General features: G+C 39.4%; 1 protein-coding gene across 1 annotated transcript in view; it reads left to right on the plus strand.

The window, feature by feature from the left end:
• The window catches only part of LOC140338480 (serine/threonine-protein kinase Nek11-like), a 161,017-nt gene that overhangs the window by 64,399 nt on the left and 72,692 nt on the right, over positions 1-23,926 (plus strand). Inside the window, exon 6 of the mRNA XM_072422716.1 lies at positions 13,803-13,952. Coding sequence (XP_072278817.1) covers positions 13,803-13,952 — 150 coding nt within the window. The remainder of the gene's footprint in view (positions 1-13,802; positions 13,953-23,926) is intronic.

Consider the following 23,926-nt stretch of genomic DNA (forward strand, 5'->3'; position numbering starts at 1 on the left):
ATCTTGGGTTGCTTCAGTTAGTCAGGTCTAGGTTCAGCAATGTTTTGTCTCCTAAATTGAGGTCAGCTGACTATCTTTATAGACTGAATGACCAAGTTTTTCCATTCAAGGAGCATGAGACATAATTTTCACACATGGAATGGCCACCACAGAGTCCAAACCTTAACCCCATTGTAAATCTTTGGGATGTACTGGAGAACATTTTTCACAGCAGTCTCTCCCATCATCAATACAAGATCATAATGCAACTCTGAACAAAATGTTATTGCATAGCATAAACTTATTGAAGCCTTATTGAAGATTAATGGATTTCTATGCATTGTATTTGGTCTAATATTTCAGACTGTGGATGGGATGTGGGCAGATAACTCTCCATGAGGGGTCTTGACTGACCACAGCTACAGCATTATAGACGTGGTAGTCAATACAAAAGGGGTAAAATTTTAGAAGGGTTCTCAGTTACTCAACAATGCAAACTTAAAAAAACTGCAAGATGGTCCAACAAATAAATATATTGTGTAACTTTTTTGCCCCATAAGCCACATAAGTTGTACATTTTTCAGAACATTAGAAGCTGTCCAAATGGCCTGTACAATGTGTCCTCTCTGTGATATGTTGTCCCAGTTGTCCAATAATTACTCCTTGTTTATTAGATCTGGCTGTTATCTGAATTCATTACATATCCAGCTTGGCGATGTTTGAAATAAAGGCTGTCTGCTGCTCTTTAATCTTCTGGAGGTATATAGGTTAAATCTTCCCTCCATTTGTGAGATAAATGTCCTTTCGGAGAGTCAACAGGAGACATAAAGATGTCAAATCAAGAGGCAGTGTGTTTAAGAAAGCCTGACACCATTCCACCCCCTTTATCTGCGTTTAACAAGCTGTTTCTTGATGTACCATAAGTTAAATGGCCTGGATAGCAATGAAAGGCACCCATCCAGTGACTGTAATGTATTGCTATACTTCATCTCATCAATGGCTTGGCTTTGGCTTATAACCCATAGCTTGATGGCTGTGATTCAGATCAGCATGGGCTCCTTACTTGTTTTCTGTTCGATCAAAATACTTTGTGAAGCTCAGCAGTTGCTCTTGGAATGAACAGAAACAGAGAATATATATGTTAGGATTGGAAGGGTGTCTAAAGACAGAACTATGTTTCAATAAACTATAATATAATATATTTTTCCGTTTGGGTTTACCTACACTGTAAAGTGGAATTGTAGATGTGAAGACATTTAGGACTAATTATGGTCCATTTATTGGAAAAATAGCCAATTTGACCCAGTTAGGATTTATTATTTGGCCACATGATCCACAACCCTTCAAAGTCTTGTGTGGAAGGCCAGTTGGGCACGTATACAGGTGTAAGTCGTCAATTTGGAAATTTCATGTTGATTAAATTATCCAAACAATTCAATATCTGAATGACTGATAAGGAAGAGGAAAATTCATACATTAAAGAACCTTTTCTGTCAATACTTTATAGGCTATATATATATTTATATATATGTGAGAAATGCAACTTTTCGAAATTTTCCAGCAACATTTTGTAAAATTTGAAAGTGGGACTTTCAATTCTGCTCACCAAGATGGTTATTTGCATAACAAAAATTGGATCCATTCTTTTTTTTTTATTAAGGGGTGTGCAAGCTAGCTTTTGTTTACAGACCATTGCATAATCATAAACCATCTAAGCTTTTGCTTCCCCATTGTCTCAATGCATTTTACCAAAATGATGAGATTTTGATGAAACCTTCTGATATTTGCCAGAATTTTCAGGAAAATTAAAGCCTAATTTCTATCTTCCCCATTGGCAATCTTAGACTGTCTGACCTACTGGTGACTAGTAACATCAAGAATTGGTTAACTTATCTCCAGCCAGTCATTCTGTTAATTTTCTGGGTTTAACAATATTACAAAGAAAGACTAATCCCACAGTGATATTGTTTAGGAACTACCACTTAAGTGGTTGCTGAGCCAATTGTTAAACACCATGTCAGAAGAGATGGAAAGGGGAAAAGCGGCTCCTTTTAGCAACACAAATTTAAAACATTCTAAAATCTTTTAATAAACTTACTAAAATACATATTTTGGAAACCAACATTCATAATAAGAAAGCTGCAGTTCTTATCATGCCTAACAATAAAAGAACACTCTCACATATTAGGTGTTTGATGGATTAAGGGTCAATACAGATACAATGGGCAATCATAGTCTCTCCCAACGCGTTTTGCCCTGGTGGGCTTCCTTAGGGGATTTTGAGACCTTAAAGGATTACATTAGTAAGTATATGTATGTACAATAATTTGCATAAATCACATGCATGAATATTTAGTAGCATAGACTTACTTGGTATATTAACCCAGGGGGAGAAAATAGAGAAATAACTTCCTGTATATTTCAGATGGGAGGTGATAAACCAAAGAATAGCAAGTTTGGAGGCTTCTGTGTTTAAACATAAAAAATATTTAATCATGATAGAAATGATAATTGTATAAGAGGAACGGTGATCAGAGTGGTAAACTTAAATAAGTAAGTCTTACTTGAACTGAAATTCTAAAATAGAGAAGCTGTTGTTGTTTTATAAATGTTGGTTTCAAATATATGTATTTTAGTAAGTTTAATAAAAAATTTTAAGATGTTTTAAATTGGTGTTGCCAAAAAGAGCCGCTTTTCTCCTTTCCTTCTATTCTATTCTGAGTTTGTCAAGGGCTTGAAGTTCCCTTCCATCCACCACTACCAAATTCTGATGTAGAACAGAATATGGCTGGATGAATCCTATTTGGATGCTTGATCCTCTGTGTGTATGCACAATAATGAAATACCTGATAATATGGAAGGGAAAGGATGTGGTTTGGGGGACTGAATATTGCACATTGGTACCTTAATGAGCGCCGATGAACTGGTGACAAACCTGGCACAGGCCACAGGATTCTGCACGCTCATGTGCTGAGAGGAGTTTTCTGAGTTCTCTCGTGATTACGTTCATCCAATTTATCTCTAAGGATATTTTCTGATTTAATAAAACCATTTCCAGGAATTAGAAGAAAACATCTGTGAAATCCCTTCATACCTGGGGATAAAACTGAGCCTCTTTACCTTTACCAGCTAACATGGTGATTAGTATTTTTTAAGTATTATTGACAATGGAATCTCCTAGAAGTATATAAGGCGGAAATCCCGGAAATGCTGGAGAAATGCGCACAACATCAGAGACGAAACATACTAACTAACCGACTAAGATAGGAAAAATTGACAATGCTTAGATCAGAATATATAATTTTCATTGAAAACTATAGAGTGAGCAATCCTAAATTGGATCCTACTGATTTATCATAACCCAGCCTTTTGACTTGACCTTAACCCACATGGATCCTTTTCACTTCTGAGTGTTCTGGAGCATTAACCTGCCTGCTACCATCTAGAACAGCCTTTCTCGGCCTGAAATAACACTGGGATTTTGGGGAACCCTTGTTATAATGAGCATATCCACAACTCACAGTACATTAGTGTAGGAATAATGATTTTTACATTGCTGGCCAATGGAAAGAATATCACCCTTACAGGTAGCCAAAAAGATATTTAGTGTCATTTAAATAGACCTGAGAGGTCCAATTTGCTCATGATGTTTGGATAGCTCTGGTCCTGTTTACTTGCCAGGGTCCAGGAACTCTCTATTCTAGTAATGTGCAGCCTTTACCAGTAAATGAACGGGTAGGAGGTCAGAAATATCCAAAGGATTGATCAGGTAAATCAGAGCAGTGGTAATCTGATCTGGTCCAAAGATTATATTCAACCAATCTGCTCCTCACATTTGATCAGTTTCTGACTTCTGAGAGCCACCAGAATGCATTGGAAATCTGGCATCACAGTGACTTCAAGGAACACACATTCCCTTTAGCTCTTCCTAACTTTTATAAAGGGATAAGTTATTGTGACTCACGGAATTCAGTTGGCATCAACATCCAGTTTTGCCTTCTCTCACCCACTCTTTCTCTAACGCTCGCTGAGTGAATGAAAAAAGAGAATATCAGAGCTTGGAAGCAAACAGCACAGAAGTCTGGCAGCAACACACAACCGTAGCTATAGATGAGCTGTGTTCTGCACAGGATGGAATTAACAGCTCATGAGAAGACGCAGCTACATCATCTCCAGCCAGGAAATTTCCATTCCTCTGCCAGGACCCCCTATCTTACAATAATCTCTGCTTCCAAATTTATAATTGATTTTTTATTAATGCTGATTATATTTTCATTCAAAACTGACATATAAAGCTCAATTTCAAACAAAACAATCTTTAAGCTCTTATGCATTCATTAAAGCAACCCTGTCTATGGCGCAAAAAATCAAAGTGGAAATTTTTTGAAATGTTATTATAATGAACTGTGGGGTGGCCCACGTCTGTTCCATTCCAACGCTGCAGCATTTCATCTTCTATTTTGCTCATCCATATCCTTAAGCTACCCCTCTACTCAACATGCAGCCCTCTAATAACATCCTGCCCTCATATAACTATTTTTTGGAAAGAATACAATATGTACAACAGAACTCTATGACGTGGTGACATAATTCTAAAATCATGCATCTTCTTCAATGGAAGAACATTTTTTTCTTGCTGTTATTATTCAGCAGGTTTTTTTGTGTAGACTTTTATGTATTCTTTTTGTCTTTTTTTAATGTGAGCCATAATGTTCTTGGTGACAATAAAAGAAGAATGGCTCTCTGATCATTTGTGGAACAGTAACCCAGTGATCATTCTTTTATGAAGATTTTCTGCTCTAGATTCGGTTGACTGTGGTGTCCGTGCTCTGTGGGCCTAAAATACAAATGCCCGCTGTATCTGGGTATCTTTGATTTAAAACCTTGGAACGTGTTCCCTACAGGAAACTTGTTCAAACATTTGTAGAACAGCTACAATTATTCCTGTAACCTCTCCGTTGCCAGAGAGAAGGAAAATGGAAATGATGGAAAATTTTCAACTGGGACATAGACAGCAATGAAAAGTTGTTGGGGCCACCATGTCTGCTATCTTCAAGGCAGTAAGTATAGGAAAATTCCTCCAATGAGGCCACAGAGCAGAGTACAAAGTGATAAAGGCCATTCCCTACTTTAGCCAAACAGCTACAGGAGGCTCATATAGAGACATTTCCGTCCACTTATTCCCCTGGTGACATCTGTACTTGGAAAGTCTCCAGCTTTGAGTCCGTCACAATGGCTTTTGAGTTTGTAGGGGGTGGCACATCCTCATTCTCTATTTACAGCAAAGAATAGAGAATGGGTGGAATGGGTTTGCTAGTGGGAAGAGATGTGTATTACCATGAATTTGGTGATATGATAAAAATCATGATATAGAGATTAGAATTCCATATATAGAAATATAATTTAATATCTGAATATGGCAATGAATTGCAGAGTTTAAATCCAATTTGAGGAAAACCATCACAGCATAAGAACACATCACCATGTGCATAAAAGAATCAGAACAGCGAGATCTGTATTTGCATTAATCACTGTAACCCCGGTAACATCAAACATCAATCATTGCACTACTTTTTATGCATTCCACTGAGCAAAGGTCAGAAATTAACATTCGTCTATATTAGTAAAAAAGGAGAATAAAAGTTTTTTATATCCAAGGTTCGCAGTATGCCAGATTTTAACTTCACATGTAGCACTGCATAAGTAGGTTTAGGTTTGCTAGTATAATGATAAATGTTAATGTTATTGGTGAACCTCAAGAACCTCAAGTTCCTGTCTTAGTTTTGTTGGCAGAAGATTACAACACTCACATCGCTATCTAGAAATCAAGAAATTGCACATCACTTTCCAGTTGCATGATGTCTGTGTCTACCCGAGGTTGCCTATGCACATGCATGACCGACAACGAAGGCCCACTGCTTTCTTCTGTGCCAGCACCCCGCCATCATTCAAATTCAGATTGTGGCCAGGATTGCAGCACTATTGCTTGGAAAGATGGCGGCCTCCGCTTCATGAATGTAGATATCAGGCTGGTGATGTCACTATTGACAATTGCCAAAGTATGTTCATTTTCTTTTCAGAACCCGGTGATTGATGAGTGGACTTCAGGGGTGTGTGCTTGATTTCAACTGACATGAATTTTTGGGTTGGGAAGTCCGATATATAGGGGCAAGACAAGTAGGTAAAACGGACCTTACCCACTCACACCTATACATATACATGTTGGAATGCCTATTAACACACACATGATGCTCAAGGCACAAAAAACATACCTGACCCTTTTTTGGCCAATTCAGGGCCCTGTAACACATTGGGTCTGATTTAATAAAGCTTTCCAAGACTGGGGAAGATAGACTATCATGGGTGTACCTGGGTAATTCAGCAAACCTGGAATAGATCTAGTCCGGGATTGAAAAGAATTGCCAAATAGTTACAAAGTATATTTTAAAAAATCCATTGCAGGTTTACTGGATCACACAAGTTCACCCAGGATTGTCTATCTATTCCAGTCTTGGAGAATTTTAATAAATATGGCTTTGCCTATGTCTCTCAATTCACATTTATGATGGTATGTTGGAGGGTTCGGCATGTTCTTAACTTTGCATTAGAGACCCATTAAATGAATGCGCTGCCCCCAAAGTGCATATACAACTCATCTCGCCAACGTAGCGTAAAGAGGCATGCACAAGCATAAAAGAAACTCAAGAAATGTATAAATATATTGCCCAATAAGGAGGAGGCCATTATTTTGGATCATTTTTAAGCTTTTTGAGGGTTTTTATGGTAAATTTTAAATAGATATAAATATATAAAACAATCAAGATGAGCACTGTGTATGTACCAAAAAGACCAACTATAATCTTACATTGGACATTGGCAACCAAGGGTATAGAGTTGTCAGTTTTGCAATCTCCACTGCCCTCCAAAATCAGACTATGCGTTGCATTGATGATTGTGTGTTAGCGTTTGGCTGATTTTTTAATACATGCACCAAAACTCATGTTTGTTTTACTGCACTGCAAGTACAGTGTCCACTAATTTAATAGAGGGCTAGAGTCATCATTTAAAATGAATTGCAATGCATGCACCATGGCATGTGCATTACCATGTCCAGCAAAACATGCTTTCTGTTGCATGAAGAAATAAAAATCCTCTCAATGTTTCACGAGCAAGAAAAAGTTTTTTCAAAAGATGCAGAAATCGTGTACAAAGCAAAACCCCAGCCACCTCCTGCTGTCCACTGATTGATGAAGGAATTTTGCACACATGACCCACCCGCCATTGTATCCCACTGACACCATACTACTAAATAAGTGACTGACACATACATTGGTGCAACGGTCTCAGTCCCTGCATCCGAATAATAAGACTGGGGGGATTAATCAATGAAGATTCTCTTCTTCCATGCCAAGGTCACATTTATCAAAATGACAAAGACTTACATTTAGTCATCCTTAGACGCATCCAACGCTTACAGTGAATCCTCCTGGGAATGACTTTTTTTGTAACATGAACTTCAAAAAGAACTATTTGTAAGCTTGACTGGGATGACAGCTTATGGAGGGGAGGCGGGTATGTGACATATTTATACAAGAATAAAGAAAAGCATAAACTGAAATACAAAATGAATTAAAACTAAAGCTACAACATATTTCCTTACTTTGAAGGTTTTCTAATCTAGGCTCTGTCCTACACACAGATGAATGGGCGACTCCAAAAATGATTGCTGCAAGGGAGGATTTCCTGCCATCCCCAGCAGGGCTGTGACAGACTGAACCTTGTCACCAATTCTTTATATTCTTCTACAACAATTGTCTAGAGGGCAGATGATGCAGCACTGATGTGTCAGTGAGTCAGATTACCTGTTCATATATGAAAATAAAACTTAATATAATTGTCATGGCTATGCCTGACATAGAGGCAATTCTTTCTGCTGACATTAAAGACCATGCAGGGATGGGGTGCAGTTTATTCCAACCCTTGTGTGAGTGTTTTAGAAACTTACTTTTTATTTATTATTGTACAGGCTATCTAAGATTCTTTGGATTTGGAAATGCCATAATGTTGGTTCAGACTCGTTTGGAAGCTGAACTGATGTCTGGACTCATACTACATGTGCTTCCCTCCATTTCCTTCCTACCCTAAGAGATAAGATGCCCACAATTCATTCCAAGGATTTGAACAAACATCACAGCTGATTCTTACATGGCAGTGACCTGCAGTTACTAAGACAGACGTTAAGTATCATCCTCAGCCAGAAGGAGAGTACAATAATAAATACTGGATGAAAGTTTGATGCTGTGACTTTTGGTAGTTAAAAAGTAGGCCAAAAAGAGGGGCAACTTAGAAAATTAGGTTAGGGTTCAAAGAAGGAACAGTTGGAAGCCTTGGTGTACTCTTTCATACCTCCAAACTTGTCCCTAATCGGGAGGGACTATCCCTTTTCATACCATCCAACTGTCCTTGACTTTGATGGACTGTCTCTCTCCACACCTCTCTACTGCCCCTGATTTGGAAGGACTGTTCCTCTTTATACCATCCAACTGTCCCTGAGTTTGATGGACTGTCCTTCTTTATACCTCCCAACTGTCCCCGATTTTGAGAGACTATTCACCTTTATACCACCCAGCTGTCTCTGATTTTGATGAACTGTCCCTGTTCATACCTCCCCACTGCTCCTAATTTGGAGGAATTGCCCTTCCTTTTACCTCCTAACTGCCTGGTTTTAGAGGGACTTTTCCTTATCTGTTCTCCCAACTATCCCAGATTTGGACGGACTGTCCCTTTTTATAACTCTTAGTTTATCCCTGGTTTGGAGGGACTATCCCTCTTCAAGCCTACCGTGTCTGTGATTTGAAAGGACTGTCCTTCACCGAATTTCCCAACTGTCCCTAATTTGTCCCTCTTCATACCTCCCATCTCTCCATGATTTGGAGGGACTGTCCTTCTTTCAGATTAAAGTCTTTTTTTTTTCCCTCTCAGTTGTTCTTCTTTTTAGGTGAATATTTACACCTCTTTAAAAATATATATTTTTTACTAATAAAAAGTATAATTTTGCACCAATCCTTCTTCCAGCCTCTAAATTATTCCATTTGGTATTTTGAATGTAAAAGTGAATATAAATATAAATTATTTTTTATAAATTGAAGTGAATATAAAAAAAAATAGTTGTGAAAAAAATGTGTCTGTTTAACCAATCATTTTTGCATATTTTTATATAGATGTGGCTGAGCGTGTCATTTGCCTACTTTGTGCTAAAAAGAGTTTCTCTTCCCCATCAGAAATTGGGTGACAACTCTTTCCATGTACCATCATGGTGGCAAATCAGAAAACAATGCTGCCAGGTACAGGGACAGCGAATATCTTTGTATGAATTACTTTGAAAGAATTTATTCCTGAGCAGAATACAAAAGCTCCCAGCTCGGAGAATAAGACTTTCTGGAAATGGTATCTGTTGCAGCACATGCCCCTCCCTTTGTATTTTGATGCCCCCTACAGCTGCCCCATTCTGCGTTTATTATCCACCACTGGTCTCCATTACTTCTCCTATACCCAGCTGTGTACCCGGCTTGTCATTGTGTACCTGGTCATTGTTGTATCCCTGGCTGTGCCATTAGGCAGGGATCATTAGAGGAGGCCTGCAGGTATTTTTAGCCGGAGAGTGGCACAGTAGGAGCTCAGGAAGGATGCGGCTGAGAGAGCAGGGAAATGAGTCTGTCAGTTAGCCACCAGCGGGAAGATAATTGGGGTAACACGGGGCCCGTACAGTGACAGAACACCTGTTCCTAATATAACATGAGAAATTTCATTCAGGTACAGCATTCTAGAAGCAACAGGGCAATCTGATGTGAAAATATCAGAACCAAAAATCAGGCTCATTTTTCTGCTCCCAATAATGAATATTGGAATTAAATCACTTATATAGTTCTCAATTCTCTTATATAATTAAAGAACATTACACATTACAGTGTGCAAAATACAGATAAATATTCGTGGCCCTGCCAAAAATCCAACGACCTCCATCAACCCTGCTTAATGATGTCATCCCTGGCCAATTCTCCCCTGCTGGACTACATATTGGGAGATCAGGGGAATGGGGGGTGTTCTGCAGTCTAGCGTAACAGTACTGGGAATCGCCACCAGATCCTTGTTCAGTCACTTCCTTTTAGGGTGACAACACTTCATCCCCTATTCCTAATTGTGCTCTTGTGTTGTCACATACAATGGCTTACAATGGAGAGGATCTTTTTGCAGCATGTTCTTCAGTTAGGGCTTTTATCTATATTACTAGCTGCCAAAAAGGCTGAATCCTTCTTGATCTTTCCCTCCATGTTGGTATTCTACTCCACAAAAGCACTGAATTAGGGGCCAGCTAGGTGCCAGATTTAGGGCCCCTGCTGCATGCACATGTTCAAAGAGGAAAGATAGAAAGTAGCCAAGCTTACAATGTTTTGGGGTGTTACTGCTTCTTCATTATCCAGCCAGCGTCCTGATGGGGTGGGGAAGGGGTGACACATTTATAATCCCTAATACTAAGGTTCAGACCCATAGCAGGAACGAATGTTCAAATGCAGTTGGTATTTTGTCAAAGCAAAGCAAGGATGGTTGGAAACCAACAAAACAAGCATTTGCAAATTGGGGTTAGCAGAGTTGACAGCTACCCAGTACTGAATCACTCACTTCTGCCCCCATTCATTTGGACTGCCATTAGTAGAAGCTTCATGTAGCATCCTCCCCATGGCAGTGGCATAAGGAAGAGTTACCTGCCATGCAACCTCACCACCAGTCTGAACATGGCATTACAATCTAATGGTGTCACCCTCTTACCTCTACATGAATCATGAAAGTAGCTAGACAGAATTGCAAATTATTTGTCAGCTGTGTATTTCAATTGTGTATTTCGCTCATTTTATTCTGGCGTTCTACTGTAAAAAAAAAAAAAAAAAAAAAAGCCTCCTGCTCCCTCTGCTATGATCTATGCTGCCGTCTGGGTTCCTTAACCTGTAGCTCCAAATGTATCAGACTCTCAGTCACCATAATTTGATTACAAGCTTCTTGGAGCAGAGCCGGCTTGATGAAGCAGTATATATCCTGTCACATTAACGAGTCACTGCTATTAGGTGATCCATTTATGTCCCTTACACTCCAGGCTGCCTGGGAACTTCTGCTGTGTACCTGGCAATGCGCCGGTTGGGTTTCGGTGTGATGGGCGAAAATAGGAACTGGATTTCTGCTGAGAAAAAAGCACAAAGTGCAGCCCTGATTTCTGTAGACCAAAGTTAGTGGGGAATGGACGTCAGCCTAAAGCTAGGTACACACGTGCAATAATTGTTGTTAGAAAAACGAACGACTAACGATTATGCTCGATTATATTTGAATGATCGTATTGTGCACAATTCTGTACACGCTGTAATGATACGATCCACCAATAATGTACACACACTAGATTCGATTGTTTGACCGATGCAGGAAGTGACATGTAAAGGAAAAATTGTATTGCAGAACCCTCCACGATCACTAAACGATCTTACACTCAATAGATAGCAAACGGATCCGCCAGAACGGTTGTTCATTTTCAGGGACAATCCTCATTCATTGGCGTCGCTGTGCACCTTTGTTAACGATTATCGGACAACGGTTGTTAGTTGTTCGTTTCCAATGATAATTATTGCACGTGTGTACGCAGCTAATGGTGGGAAGCTTCTGCAGGGCAGCAGATTTCTTCTTCATTATGTTGAGTGATAAAAAAATGTATTTTCATTAGTTAAAAAAATCAATTTTTGCATATAAATGTTTTAGGTTCTTTATAAATACTTTGCTGTAATCAGCTTAAAAAGCCAGGAATGGGTAGACAGACTCCATGGTGAAGGTTGGGTGCCAGAGGTAGCAGATTTGGCTACTTAAAGGCCCATTTAAAAATATAACAACGGGAATTTAGCATCCAATCTTACCTGATTTCTTTGGACGTGGGCTAAGTATATTAGTTTATGTGTCTGAGATATCTTCTAGTTATGTGAAAAGTGAATATGACTTGCAGCTGACCTCCTTCTAGACTGCACTTTATCTGCATCCGGTTTTCCTGTAGACTTGTATGAAAAGGAGAAGAAAAAGACGGGGTTTGCAGCCTTAGGTTTTTTCAAGCGAAATAATTGTATTAGAGACCTAGGTTGAGGTTCAATGGTTTAACCCTAAATCGCTAGCAAATCTCTGTATAGTACTTGTATCCCTTCCCCATGCAGTTTATTGGGCTAGGATAAATACTTAGTTTCTACACACATTTTGTATGAAATTGAGTCTCTAATACAATTATTTTGCTTAAAAAAAACCTAAGGCTGCAAACCCCGTCTTTTTCTTCTCCTTTTCATACTATTTAACCATTTAAGGGTGGCCACATTTACCCACCTATCACCTTTAGGAGTAGAGATGATTTTTTTATTTTTTGTTTTTCGTTTTCCTGTGGACTTGTATAAACCTATACAAAGATCGGAATTGAGATACAATGATAAAAGTTATTATTAATAAAATATAACCACTTACCCCGGCTCGAAAATGGGATTAATTACTCCATTCACATGAACAGAGCTTCTGATCACCAGTTTATGGTAAATAAGGTATGGTCATCAAAGCATTGACCGTCACCTTTTAAAATAGAGCACCATTTCATATATAAGGTATTTTAATTGTGGCGATCAGATTAGCAAAAATGGAGAACAAAAAAAGTATCAATCTGTTATCAGAAAAAAGTCCTAAAGATTTTTAATGTTTTATTTAAAAGTAAAAAAATAACACAAATTACCAAATTATCTATGACCCTCCCGTGGCATGCTTGTTGGCATCTTCCTGCACTATGTACTCCAGATTTTGCTAGGAAAAGACCAAGTTGTGTCCCTGAGACTCCGTCTGCAATCACTCGTTATTATCTGAGCCTCCAGAAAGCAGCTGCTTTTGTTTGATGTCTGCAAGTGGTGAATATGGGAAATATGAATGAAGCATTTTTTATTCATATGTCTACCCAATGATTTTATTGTTGCTCTTGGTGGGCAGATTGATTTCTGCAGTTATGCTAAGATTTAAGTCTTTGCATTTAGCAACTCTTTACCATTGGTTATCCATTGGGTCTCTTTGTTTTGGATTGGGAATTATATCCAAGGAACCTCTCCAGTCCACCTTGGCTGATCCTTCATCACATAGATCTTCAGATCTACATCATATCACACACCTAGTCTCCATTTCCCCTGAGGAAGAAGAAATGCGAAATCGGTCGGAACGTGAGACTGTCTTATCTTCTTTGAACAATGTGTGTGATTTGTATACAGTATGTACCAGGTATTTAGTCTTTGATATGATACAGAAGGATCTATGTACACAGATATGCATAATAATACCGTTTCCCCTATAATAAGGCACTGTCTTATATTTTTTGAAATGCCAAAATATGCCCTAGGTCTTATTTTCAGGGGGATGTCTTATTTTTCCATGAAGAAGACTACAGTACACATTTATTGTTGAAAGTCACTCATGTGCGGAGGATGTCTTATTTGCGGGGGGTGCTTTATTTTAATTGTTTGAGCAAAAATCGGGGGGTGGCTTATTTGATGGGGATGCCTTATCATCGGGGAAGCACGGTATATGTTTTTTACTAATAAAGTGTTCTTCTCTACAAAATGCCAGTAAACCCCCTTCCTTTTTGAGACCTCGGTCTGTACCTGAACACAACACTTTATTGCCTTCTGCTTACCTAAGGGTGTGGCACAAGGACTAATATTTTGTTTGAACTTTTAGAGAGGATGAACTCATATTTCTTTTTGTCTCTCTTTTCCCAGGTCTCTAGGTTGCATCCTCCATGAACTGTGTACTTTCAGACGGGCTTTTGACTGTTCTAGTTGGATCAAACTGGTAACGATGATTGTTAACGATCCTTGTCCCAACCTTCCTTCGAGATATTCTGCAGAGCTCAATGATATTCTTCAAAGGTGAGATGAGAAGTTATGTTATGTAAGAGAAATATTTAGGGCTAAAATAAATGTGGGATGATGCAGAACTCCTTCTGCTTGTACCAGTCATGTTGATATTTTGTAATCATCAGCAGGAAGAACCCCTCATAGGTTTTAGTTTCGTTCCACCCTTTACATTGGTTCTGGTGACCATCGTTCGCAAAAGGAAAGTCATTAGAAATGCTCAAGTTTCTGATTTCATTGGAATAGCAATGGAGGATATATGGGGGACACTTGGTGACAGCTGAATAAGTGATTGCCTATCACACTTCAGAAAATTCTTCTAATTTCTTGTTGTGTTTATGGTACAGAAAATGAAGAGAAATCCAATACCCTGGCCCTGCCTACAGTTGAATCCTTGTCTCCCAGTTGAGTTTATTGGATCCAAGGTCCAGCATATACTTTTTTTCTTTACTCCAAGTCTAGACTAAGTGCTACCCCTTGTTGGATATAATTCCTGAACCCTATTCTTTATCTCTGGTGGAATCACAGGAAGGTATAACTGGCACAGTGGGCTTGAGATTGGGGTAAATCTATAACACTGTGGTATATGCCATGCCCTCTACAACTCCGGGTGCATTTTTCCTTTTTAAGTGTTCTTCAAAATATTTGGAAATGCTGTCAACAACTTTAAATGCTGCCTATCATGGACAAGACTAGATAGGGGAAAGCGGGCAACACTTACTACATGGAGTCTTCTTTTCTACTAACACCTTTAAGAATTTGGAACATCCCACCATTCAGGTCTCTACTAAATTGCACCACACCAATCCATACACGCCTCTCCGTTTTCTATATGAAAAAATTCCACCAGTCATGGACAGAGTATACTGCTTGAGGGACTCTTTAAAGAGATGACATTTAACGTGTGCAATGACTATTTACACACTTTTTTTCTGTGAAGGCCCATTCGTCAGATATTCCTGATTTCCATTTGCAGCCCGGATTTCGGCACCAAAAAGTCTAAAAACAGAAAGAGGGAGTATCTCAAAAATTGGACTTTATGGAGATAAATTAAATGTATGGAGCTACTCTTGCTCCAGAGCACAACAAACCATTTTTTAAGATCTCCAGAGTTCAGGTACACTTTAAAAGCTTCCCAACATATCTAGTTCCACACTTGCTCAGAATAAAGTAGTTCAGTGGTTGACTACCAGCCAAGAAGTCGTGTCAGTCGTGGATGCCTTTCTCAAAGGTATTTAAATTCAAACATTTTGAAATGCACACTTGAATTTCGAGTATTGACTCCATGGTCATAGAGGTTGGCAAAATCAGGCAGCTAGAATTTTGGAAGAGGTTAGCAACAGCAGACAGTTTGCTTTGTAAAAGGTTCCCTTAAATAAACTATTTGATTGGCATGTAGTATATAAAATCGATGTGTATCCAGAAACTGTATACTTCGCCTTGCAGTATGCATAAGTCTTTTACTAGGCCGTGCAGAGATATTGAGTGCAAAGTGAGATCCCTCAGAGCATCGCCTCAGGGACCAACTTGCAGGCTCTTAGAAATGTGTGTCCACCGAGCCCGTGAGTGCATCCCCAGAGCCCTTCAATTTTCTCAGAACATCCCAGGAACAAACCAGCAGGCATAGCCGCTGATTGAAGGAGAATGAGGACTGCGGCAGCCTCATTACTGGGCCCAACGCAGCCCGTACAGGCCGACTAGTCATCCTACCAACATCCACAGCATTATAAAATGAAAGGGAGGGCTCTTTGCATTGCTAATTTAGGCAGTGGGCTTGGAGGGACACAGTTTCAGCCTGACAGACCTGGGAAAAGTAGGTCGCAGCAAAGCACTTCTAAAGTCTAGGAAATGTAATAGGCTGCAGGTGATGTGAGAAATAGGTGAGGAACCTTGAAATGACAGCAGTGCAGTACATGGCTTCACAAAGTCACTTTATCTCAACAACTTTTCAGGCCTTCAAATGCACCTGTCTACCATAAACTGCAAAGAGAGACTTTTATGCATTCCGAAGCATTACGAAACAGAACGTTGGGAACTATTGACAAGTAGTTACGAACATAAAGAGCAAATGCTGCAATCAAAAGAAATAATTCAGTTACTAACAATTATCTGATGAAAGTCTATTATGAAAGTCAGTTAACACATCTCAAACAAAACTCATTTAGGATTCATGCCAATGAGCAACTTTTTTCTTGCATTTGGCATATATTTAAAATGTACATCAAAAGCAGGTCAGCAAAATCCCATTCACTTAAATTTACCAATACACATGGCATTTCAGAGACTGATTTAGAAACGCTTTGCATTTTTGGATACAGCATGTCCTATGAACGTGTATTGGAAATGCAGGCAAAGTAGGTCTCTGTGTCAGTTGCTGCATTTGTAGCAAGTACAATAACTGACAAATACACATGTTGACATGAGCCATTAAAGTTACATACATAGATATTTATTGAGTCAAATAGTGTGCCAAAACCTCTTTTCTTGCAAACAGTTATGTCAAAATATGACTTTGCTATCCATTAGGCACCAGGGTTATTCCAGACTGCCCAGTGCAGACCATAATCCCACAGTCCTGGTTGGGGATACCCTCTCAACACTGCAAGTGCTATGGCTGTTAATTGTTGTCTGCATGGTGCACTGGAAATAGAAAGCATTTGCAAAGAAAAAAACAGGTATGTTATTTAATTTCTAAACATAACATACAGCAAAACAGGCTAATAGGGAAAAAAGTATGACTTCTATTTGATGCGTTTAATACTCATGTTCACATCTCTTGAAACTTTTATTGATTGTGAATATGAGACATATCAGACAACGTCTGCTTCTCCTCTTTGCAAACATCTTCATTGGCTTTTATTTATTATTTATTACATTTGAATCAAAATCAAGCTACTGTGCTTTGCTTTTTGGCCATTTCATGCATTCTGCCCTACTTACATTTCCATACTTCTACATAAATACCCACCTAACTTCTCCAAAGGCCTACTAGTGACCTCCACGCTTATCACCTTTTCCTATGCATGGCTTCAAGACTTCTCTAGAGCTGCTTCCACCCTCTGGAATCCCCTCTTCCCATTAGGCTCACGTCTACGTCTATATTTAAACAAACCATCACACACACCTCTTGGTTACTCATCTTCATCTCTCCCTTAACCATGACTAATTACCTACTGTTCCATCTTCCCTACCTAATATATACTAGGCTCCCCCACCTCTTAGATTCAAAGCTGGACAGGGCAGGGTGCTCTTCTCATGTGTGCAGAATTTTCATCTAATGTCCATGTTATTTATTGTGATGTGTTGATACTGAATGATAAAAGATAAAAATAAGAATAAACCACAACCAGACTCTGGCCATAGGGCCTCTTCATTCCTCCTGGGTGGACTGATCCTTTAATAGCAGTAGGATCTGGAATTTAGGTGGTTAAGCACCATTTCAATGCAGAATATTCGAGAGGCATAGAGTGCAGACTAAGCCAAAAAGGGGCTCTTCCCGATCTCTGTTCCTCCTCTCCTAGCACTCTCTGATCCACTGATCTGCACTGTTTTGTAGTATTTATAGCCAATCTGAGCTGCCTGGAATTTCCCCCCACCGCCTTAATCAGCTTCTTGTTATATTTGTCACATTTTTTGTTTCCCTTTTATGTGGGTGATGTTTTTTTCTCTTCTTTTCCCATCTCAGTGGTGCTTGAGAAAACACAGATGATCAGAGCCCCGCCTGGCCCAGTTTTTACGTTGTGCCACATTCGAGCATGGTGTGACACCTCCCTTTAAATCTCATGCATTGACACAATGTTATACACCCCTTATGGCAGGGTACAGGGATGAAAGAGCGGGGTGCATTGTTCCAATCCTGGTCTGTTATACTGTTCTCATTCCATTCTAATTATACATGTGGGGTAATCACTGGAATTCTGCAACAAGCGTTTAGGAAGATCCAGAATTCTTATGTTTCTGATATTTCAGACATCACGTGTGGCATACAAAACACTGTATGTACTTAGGAGATCATCTTTTTAAATAATTTATTTCAAATTTGGGTTTGCATAGAGTAAAATAGTCCCAATTTAATTCAATCCAAGATGGTCAGATTAATTTCCAGCCAATAGTTTGAATCTGTATTGAAGTCTGTGGCTGCCATGTATTTAGTGATTCAGAAAGGCCAGGAGCCTGCGAAAGGAGAAATCTAAGTATAAGACCCAAGTGTGAAGGCTGAGCAGGGCAGTATGGTGTTAAATTTGGGGTGGGTGAAGCTAAGAAGAGTTCAAGGCAGGCATAGGTTAAAAAATGAAAATGGTGGGTGGGCAGTAGGGTATATAGGCATGTGGGGGGGTCAGAGGTCTGGACAGCAAAGAAGAAGATTTCCACCCTCCCTCCTTTGGTTTTGGAGTTTGGGTCTGGAAACAATTTTTCTAGTTCAAAGAGGATTGGCAGTTTGAGGTCCCCAAAGGAAGTGATTATTTGAGTGGTTTGGGGTCTCGTAAATGATGTAATTCTTCAGCAAGTGGGTGGTAATTGGTGCAGGCATAGTATGCGTAATTGAAATCGCTCCCAAGGCAGGAGTCAAGGTGGAATTGCACCTAGGAGGCTAGTGTATCAATGAAGGTGCTGATCCATTGTTAATGGTGGTAAAGTAGGCAATGCCTTCGAGGATTTGCAACCTGACTGATGTTAGATGCGATTGCAATGTTGGAATATTGTAAAGTTGTAATGGTATAATGGTAATGTGATGACAATATGTGAGAATGTTTTAATAATAGTTTTGTAATAAAGCCCAAGAGACCATTTGCACCATACCAACAGGTGTTGTTATTGGGTTGAGGGTGTAGAGGTAAAAAGGGGATCGCTGCCGGCAAGGGGCTCTGACTTGCCGCAGTCATGGAATTTCTTTTTTCAGTCCATCAAAAATTTGATTTTTGGAACAAGTTCAAGTCAAAATTTTCCTGATGGATTTTGGAGCTCATCACTTATAGAGAAGTAGGGATGAGCGAGAATGGCATTCTCGCAAAGATTTCCTTGAACTTCCGATGGTTCCGTGAAATTTCAGAGAACCGATTTCGCGAAACCATCGGAAGATCGAAGAAATTATAACAGGAGGATTCACAGGGGATTCACACGATTCTTGGGAATCCTCTTGTTTGCGATCCCCGGGGCACTAGAGGTTAATTAACCTCTAGTGCTCCAGAGATCGCACACTGTTCTCAATAAATGTAGCCGCGGTTGCATTCATTGAGAAGATCCCCGGGCACTGGAGGTTAAGTACCCTCTAGTGGCCCGGGATTGCAGTGGATTCTCAGAGCTGCAATCATTCTTGCAGCTCTGGGAATCCTGTTTGCGATCCCCGGCACTAAAGGTTAAATGGGGACAAGTAACCCCATTCAAAACCTCTAGTGCCCCCTGATTGGCTGAGGAAAGCTTTCCTCAGCCAATCAGAGAGCACTAGAGGTTTTGAATGGGGAAACTTGTAACCCATTTAACCTCTAGTGCCGGGGATCGCACACTGGGCTGATCAATGAATGCAGCCGGCGCAGCCCACAATCTTCTTTTCTTTTTTTTTTTTTTTTTTTTTAATTTGCGCTCGATCTGCGAATTTACACCGACCATTCTCGCTTACAATTTCGGTAAGCAAGAGCGCCCTATAGAGAAGGGTAAATATTTAAAATATTTGTCCTGTTATGGGGATGTTTCTTTACTTCCAACCTCTGAATCACCTGTCAATGGCAGGTAAAGTACGGTTTAGCCAATCTGGTCGCCAGACAAGAACACACCGGTCAACACCCAGCAGCCTGATTGGGTGAGCCATACTACATCAGTCAGTGACAGGTATAGTAGGTCACCTACTGATGGCAGCTGTCACTTGTGGCAGGAAGGGCTAAACTATGCTATACCTAATAAAAAAATATCAATTAGGAATTTCTGAACTTCTAGGTACATTTACACTAAAAAAAGGAATATATTAAAAATTCCAGGCTGTACGAACAAACACTATGTTGTGTCTTTTATATTTGCCTTGAGTTAAGCGCTAATTAATTTTTGCATTGTGTCCTGCACATATGGAGCCACACTTGGAAAGCCAGGCTAAAATCCATCCCTGCTCAGCTGACGCCTCCAGGTTCCTTTTCCATTGGCATCTCCCTATTACTTCCTGCACCAGCCCTTCCCATACCTAGGACCGAACTCTGCGTCTGGCACTAATATCTGGGTCACTAGTAATAACTTGCCCTCCGGTCGATAAGCTGCCAGCCAGACTTTCCTAATGAGGCCTAAGATTTGCACCATTGGCTGTGCACAATAATTACATCTTCCAGGATCTCTCCACTGAGCAGAACAATTACCAATGCGCCTAATTGTATTATCGGATGCCCTAAAAAACACATCTCTGGGAGGGCAGGACTCTCATTTGCAGCAATGGCATTTGGGCAGGGCAAGCTCCGATGAGCAATGAGGCAGGCAGGAGAACACTGCAGATCACATTAGAGATGAACAGTAACATCCATAGAGATGCTGATCAAGCTGAGTGGTAATATTGTGCTCTTTATAGGGCTTTACAGCCCATGTTTTTCAGGGAGCCAGAAATCTTAATGGTAAAATACAAAATGCAGAACTCAGGACTGTGGCAACCTAGACATAAGATGCTCAAGTAAAGCTGAACTGCTAAATACTTAACTGAAATCCTGTTATGTTGGCATTCTCTGTCTGTTATGTTACTGATAAAGGAATTCTGAATTGGGGAAAATGTCTTACCCATTGCAGCCTTCTTCCTGGTCATTTTCTTACTAGTGGTGGTGGGATAGTTCCAATGGGAGTTACTCCGAGCTAAGATCAGATCTGGAAATTTGAGCGATCCAGACATTACTATGCCTATCATTGACTGGTAAACTATGCCACTAGGCAATGATAGTTGTTATAATCTGGTGGCTGGATTGACTGAGCTGTACTATACCTGAAAGTATTAAAGTCTGAGATTGTCTGCTGATTGGATAGTAAAGGAGCACAACGTCCTGTGACCGCTGTAAGCATGTTCCATGTGCTAAACTAACAACACTGTGAAATAGTGTCTAGCAATATTGGCTGACAGTTCTGATCCTCTTTCAAGTCATTGTATACAACTACCTATTGTATTTGTGAACTGTTTAACCTGACAATAAATTTGCAATTCTGTTCTGCTAGTCATGTGATACAAACACCCCTACCACATAATGTGGTCAAACCATTAACCTTCTCCAATGCCCACTGATTGGACAATGGAAAAGAAACTGCACAGTGATAAAATCATCATTATGTTCTCATACTGTTAGCTTTCCTGTAGTCACCATACGTACCTATTCTCATGGTCATCATCAACTATTTCTGGGCCCCATTCTAGATAAATTTCCTTGGCCCCCTTCCCCATGTGTAAATGTTCCAGAATTTGCAAAAGTCAGAAATACCCCTTGTCCACCCCCTTACCCCCAATGGCAACCCTACCTTTACTAACTGCATTAGGAATATATATATTCTATATGGACATCAGCACGGCAGATGCTAGGACTTGGATGACCACTATAAACGTTTCTGTACCTGACCTTTATGGTTATTACTCCATATCATGTTCCACACTTGGGATTCTTTTATCCTCTGAGCATCTTCAAATCACCTAATATCGTCCAGACAATCTATATTGCATGTCACTATTACCCCTAAGGAAGCCTGCTAAGGTGAAACGTGTCGGACCTAAAGGACGACTCCAATCATACTGGACACCTTTATATCAAAAGAACATATTATAGTTCTCTAAAGATGTAGTAGTGGCTTTTGTATAGTGCTAAGTTGCCCAAAAACTTTTTTTTTCACATTTCTTGTATCAATACATTATGTTGTTGTTACAAATTCTTTGTAATAAGTAAAATATGCATGTCAAAAAAGCTCTTCTTTGCTCTTCCCTTTTTTAATGTATAAGTAAGGTTTTTTCCTCCAGCTGCCTATAATTCAGTTATAAAAAGAACTCCATTCAGTAGAATTTACCTGTACCTGTAGCCATATCACTCCAATATAATTCTAGAAACCTGACAGCCTTTATGTGAAATAACCTGCATTGTCTGATATTCCTAGCTCTGTCAATACTCATGCAAAAAAGTTCCAACTTGATCTCTGTGTTTATCACAAAGTTCCAGCAATGTTGAAAGACGTGTCAGCCTCCCTAATGGAGACTCCCCTGACACATAATTATAGGTACATAAAACCTGAGTCTCTGCAGCCACAATGAAGGTGTCACATTGCCTAGGGAAGGTAGGAAGGACCAAGAACTGGCTCCAGAACACAAATAAATAAATGATTTTACAGATGGCTAATGTCTTATATAACTGTTCCAAAAAACGTTTTCCTATTGGAGAGTCTTAGTAACGTTTCACAACTCCAAAATTTAGATATAGATAGAAGGTAACTCCATCCTGAATCTTATGCGATGGGAATGAAATGTCAAACAGGCTCATTTAGGTGTCCACAAACCTCCAAACATAGTTTATTAATGAACAATATCTTCTATTCTTCTCCCTTCATTTTTCTGTATGTACATATGCCTATTTCATCTTCCACACTTTGCTAGTCTAGTAACAAACAAATAGAAAAACAATTTGTCCAATTAGCATTCTCCAATCCTATATTTCCATTCAAATGAAGAATAGACAGATGAGGAACCCTATGACACCTATAAATAAAAAAACTGCAGTTACAGAAGACTAACATCAGGGTTTAAAGCTGTATACCAAGGCTAGGTTTTTGTCGCCCAAGGTGAACCTTCATGATCTTCGTTCATGATGAAAAACTAGTGTTTGTACATCTATCCTGCAATGTCACTCCATACTGCCAGATAACTGAACAACTGAAAGCTATTGAATTCTCTTGTTCTCCAATACAGGAGGTAATAAATGTGAAACCTCCCCTCTCAGCAAAGGAACAGTACTGTGTGTACATTGCTTTTTGTTCCCACTTTTGCTGGAAACAATTGCAAAGAATCATCTCCAGCAACTTTGATGCAACTTTACATCAATGAATAAAGATCAATCAATTGAGGTTTCCTATGGGATTTCCCAAACTATGGCTGATCAATCTCCTATGTGATGATGCCTGTATAGTTCCAGGGCCAACACCACTTGGTATAACCAACTGCATTACTTCAAGGATGTTTTTAGTTTTCAATAAAGATGGTATTCTATTAAACATTATTCTTTCCACTGGCCACCAATTAAAGTGGCCTTTTCCCCCCTATGAAATTGGATTTATTAGGGGTTCCCTGAGACCAAAAATTTACTTCCAGGGTTCCTCGGGATGAAAAGGTTGAGAAAGACCAATAGACAGTTCTATCACAAATAGTACAATTTCACTTTAAATGTAACACATGTATTTGAGGATGAGCCATTTGGAACAAGTCTTCATTTTTTGGCTTGTAGTAACAACAGAAGCCACATTGTCACAACAAAGGGCCCTTTGTAAAGTGTGGTTCCTAATTTTAGGCTAACAACACTTCTATTCTGCCATATATAAATAAATATATATCTTGGAAGAAGGTGTGCTATGGAGGTAGTCTGTTCTCTCTCATAAATAAACCAAATGCCATATAGGTGTAAATAAAGCCTTTTCTTAGTAAAGAAAATAAAAAGGTTCTACCAAAGTGGATCTGAAAGTAGACATTCCTAATATAAACCCTCATAAGCTTTTACATACTGATGTCATTTCAAAAGTCAAATTCAATAGTTGTAAATCTGCATCTTTCATTAAAATAATACCCAGTGATCCTTCCATGTAGATCCATGTTTAGGCCCTTCTAGTCAAATGTTGACAACACTTTCGCCCAGTGGGGTTCCTAAATTGTCACCATGACACACAGGCTACTCATAGAGAGTTTAAACAATATCAAGACACATTACAATGGTATGGTCCAACATATCGCCTTCAGGAAATCTGCCCTTACCAATCAGCCAGACACTGAAGTGCATGCAGACCAGGGA

Source organism: Pyxicephalus adspersus, chromosome 9 (assembly GCF_032062135.1).
Source record: "Pyxicephalus adspersus chromosome 9, UCB_Pads_2.0, whole genome shotgun sequence".
NCBI classification, from domain to species: Eukaryota; Metazoa; Chordata; class Amphibia; order Anura; family Pyxicephalidae; genus Pyxicephalus; species Pyxicephalus adspersus.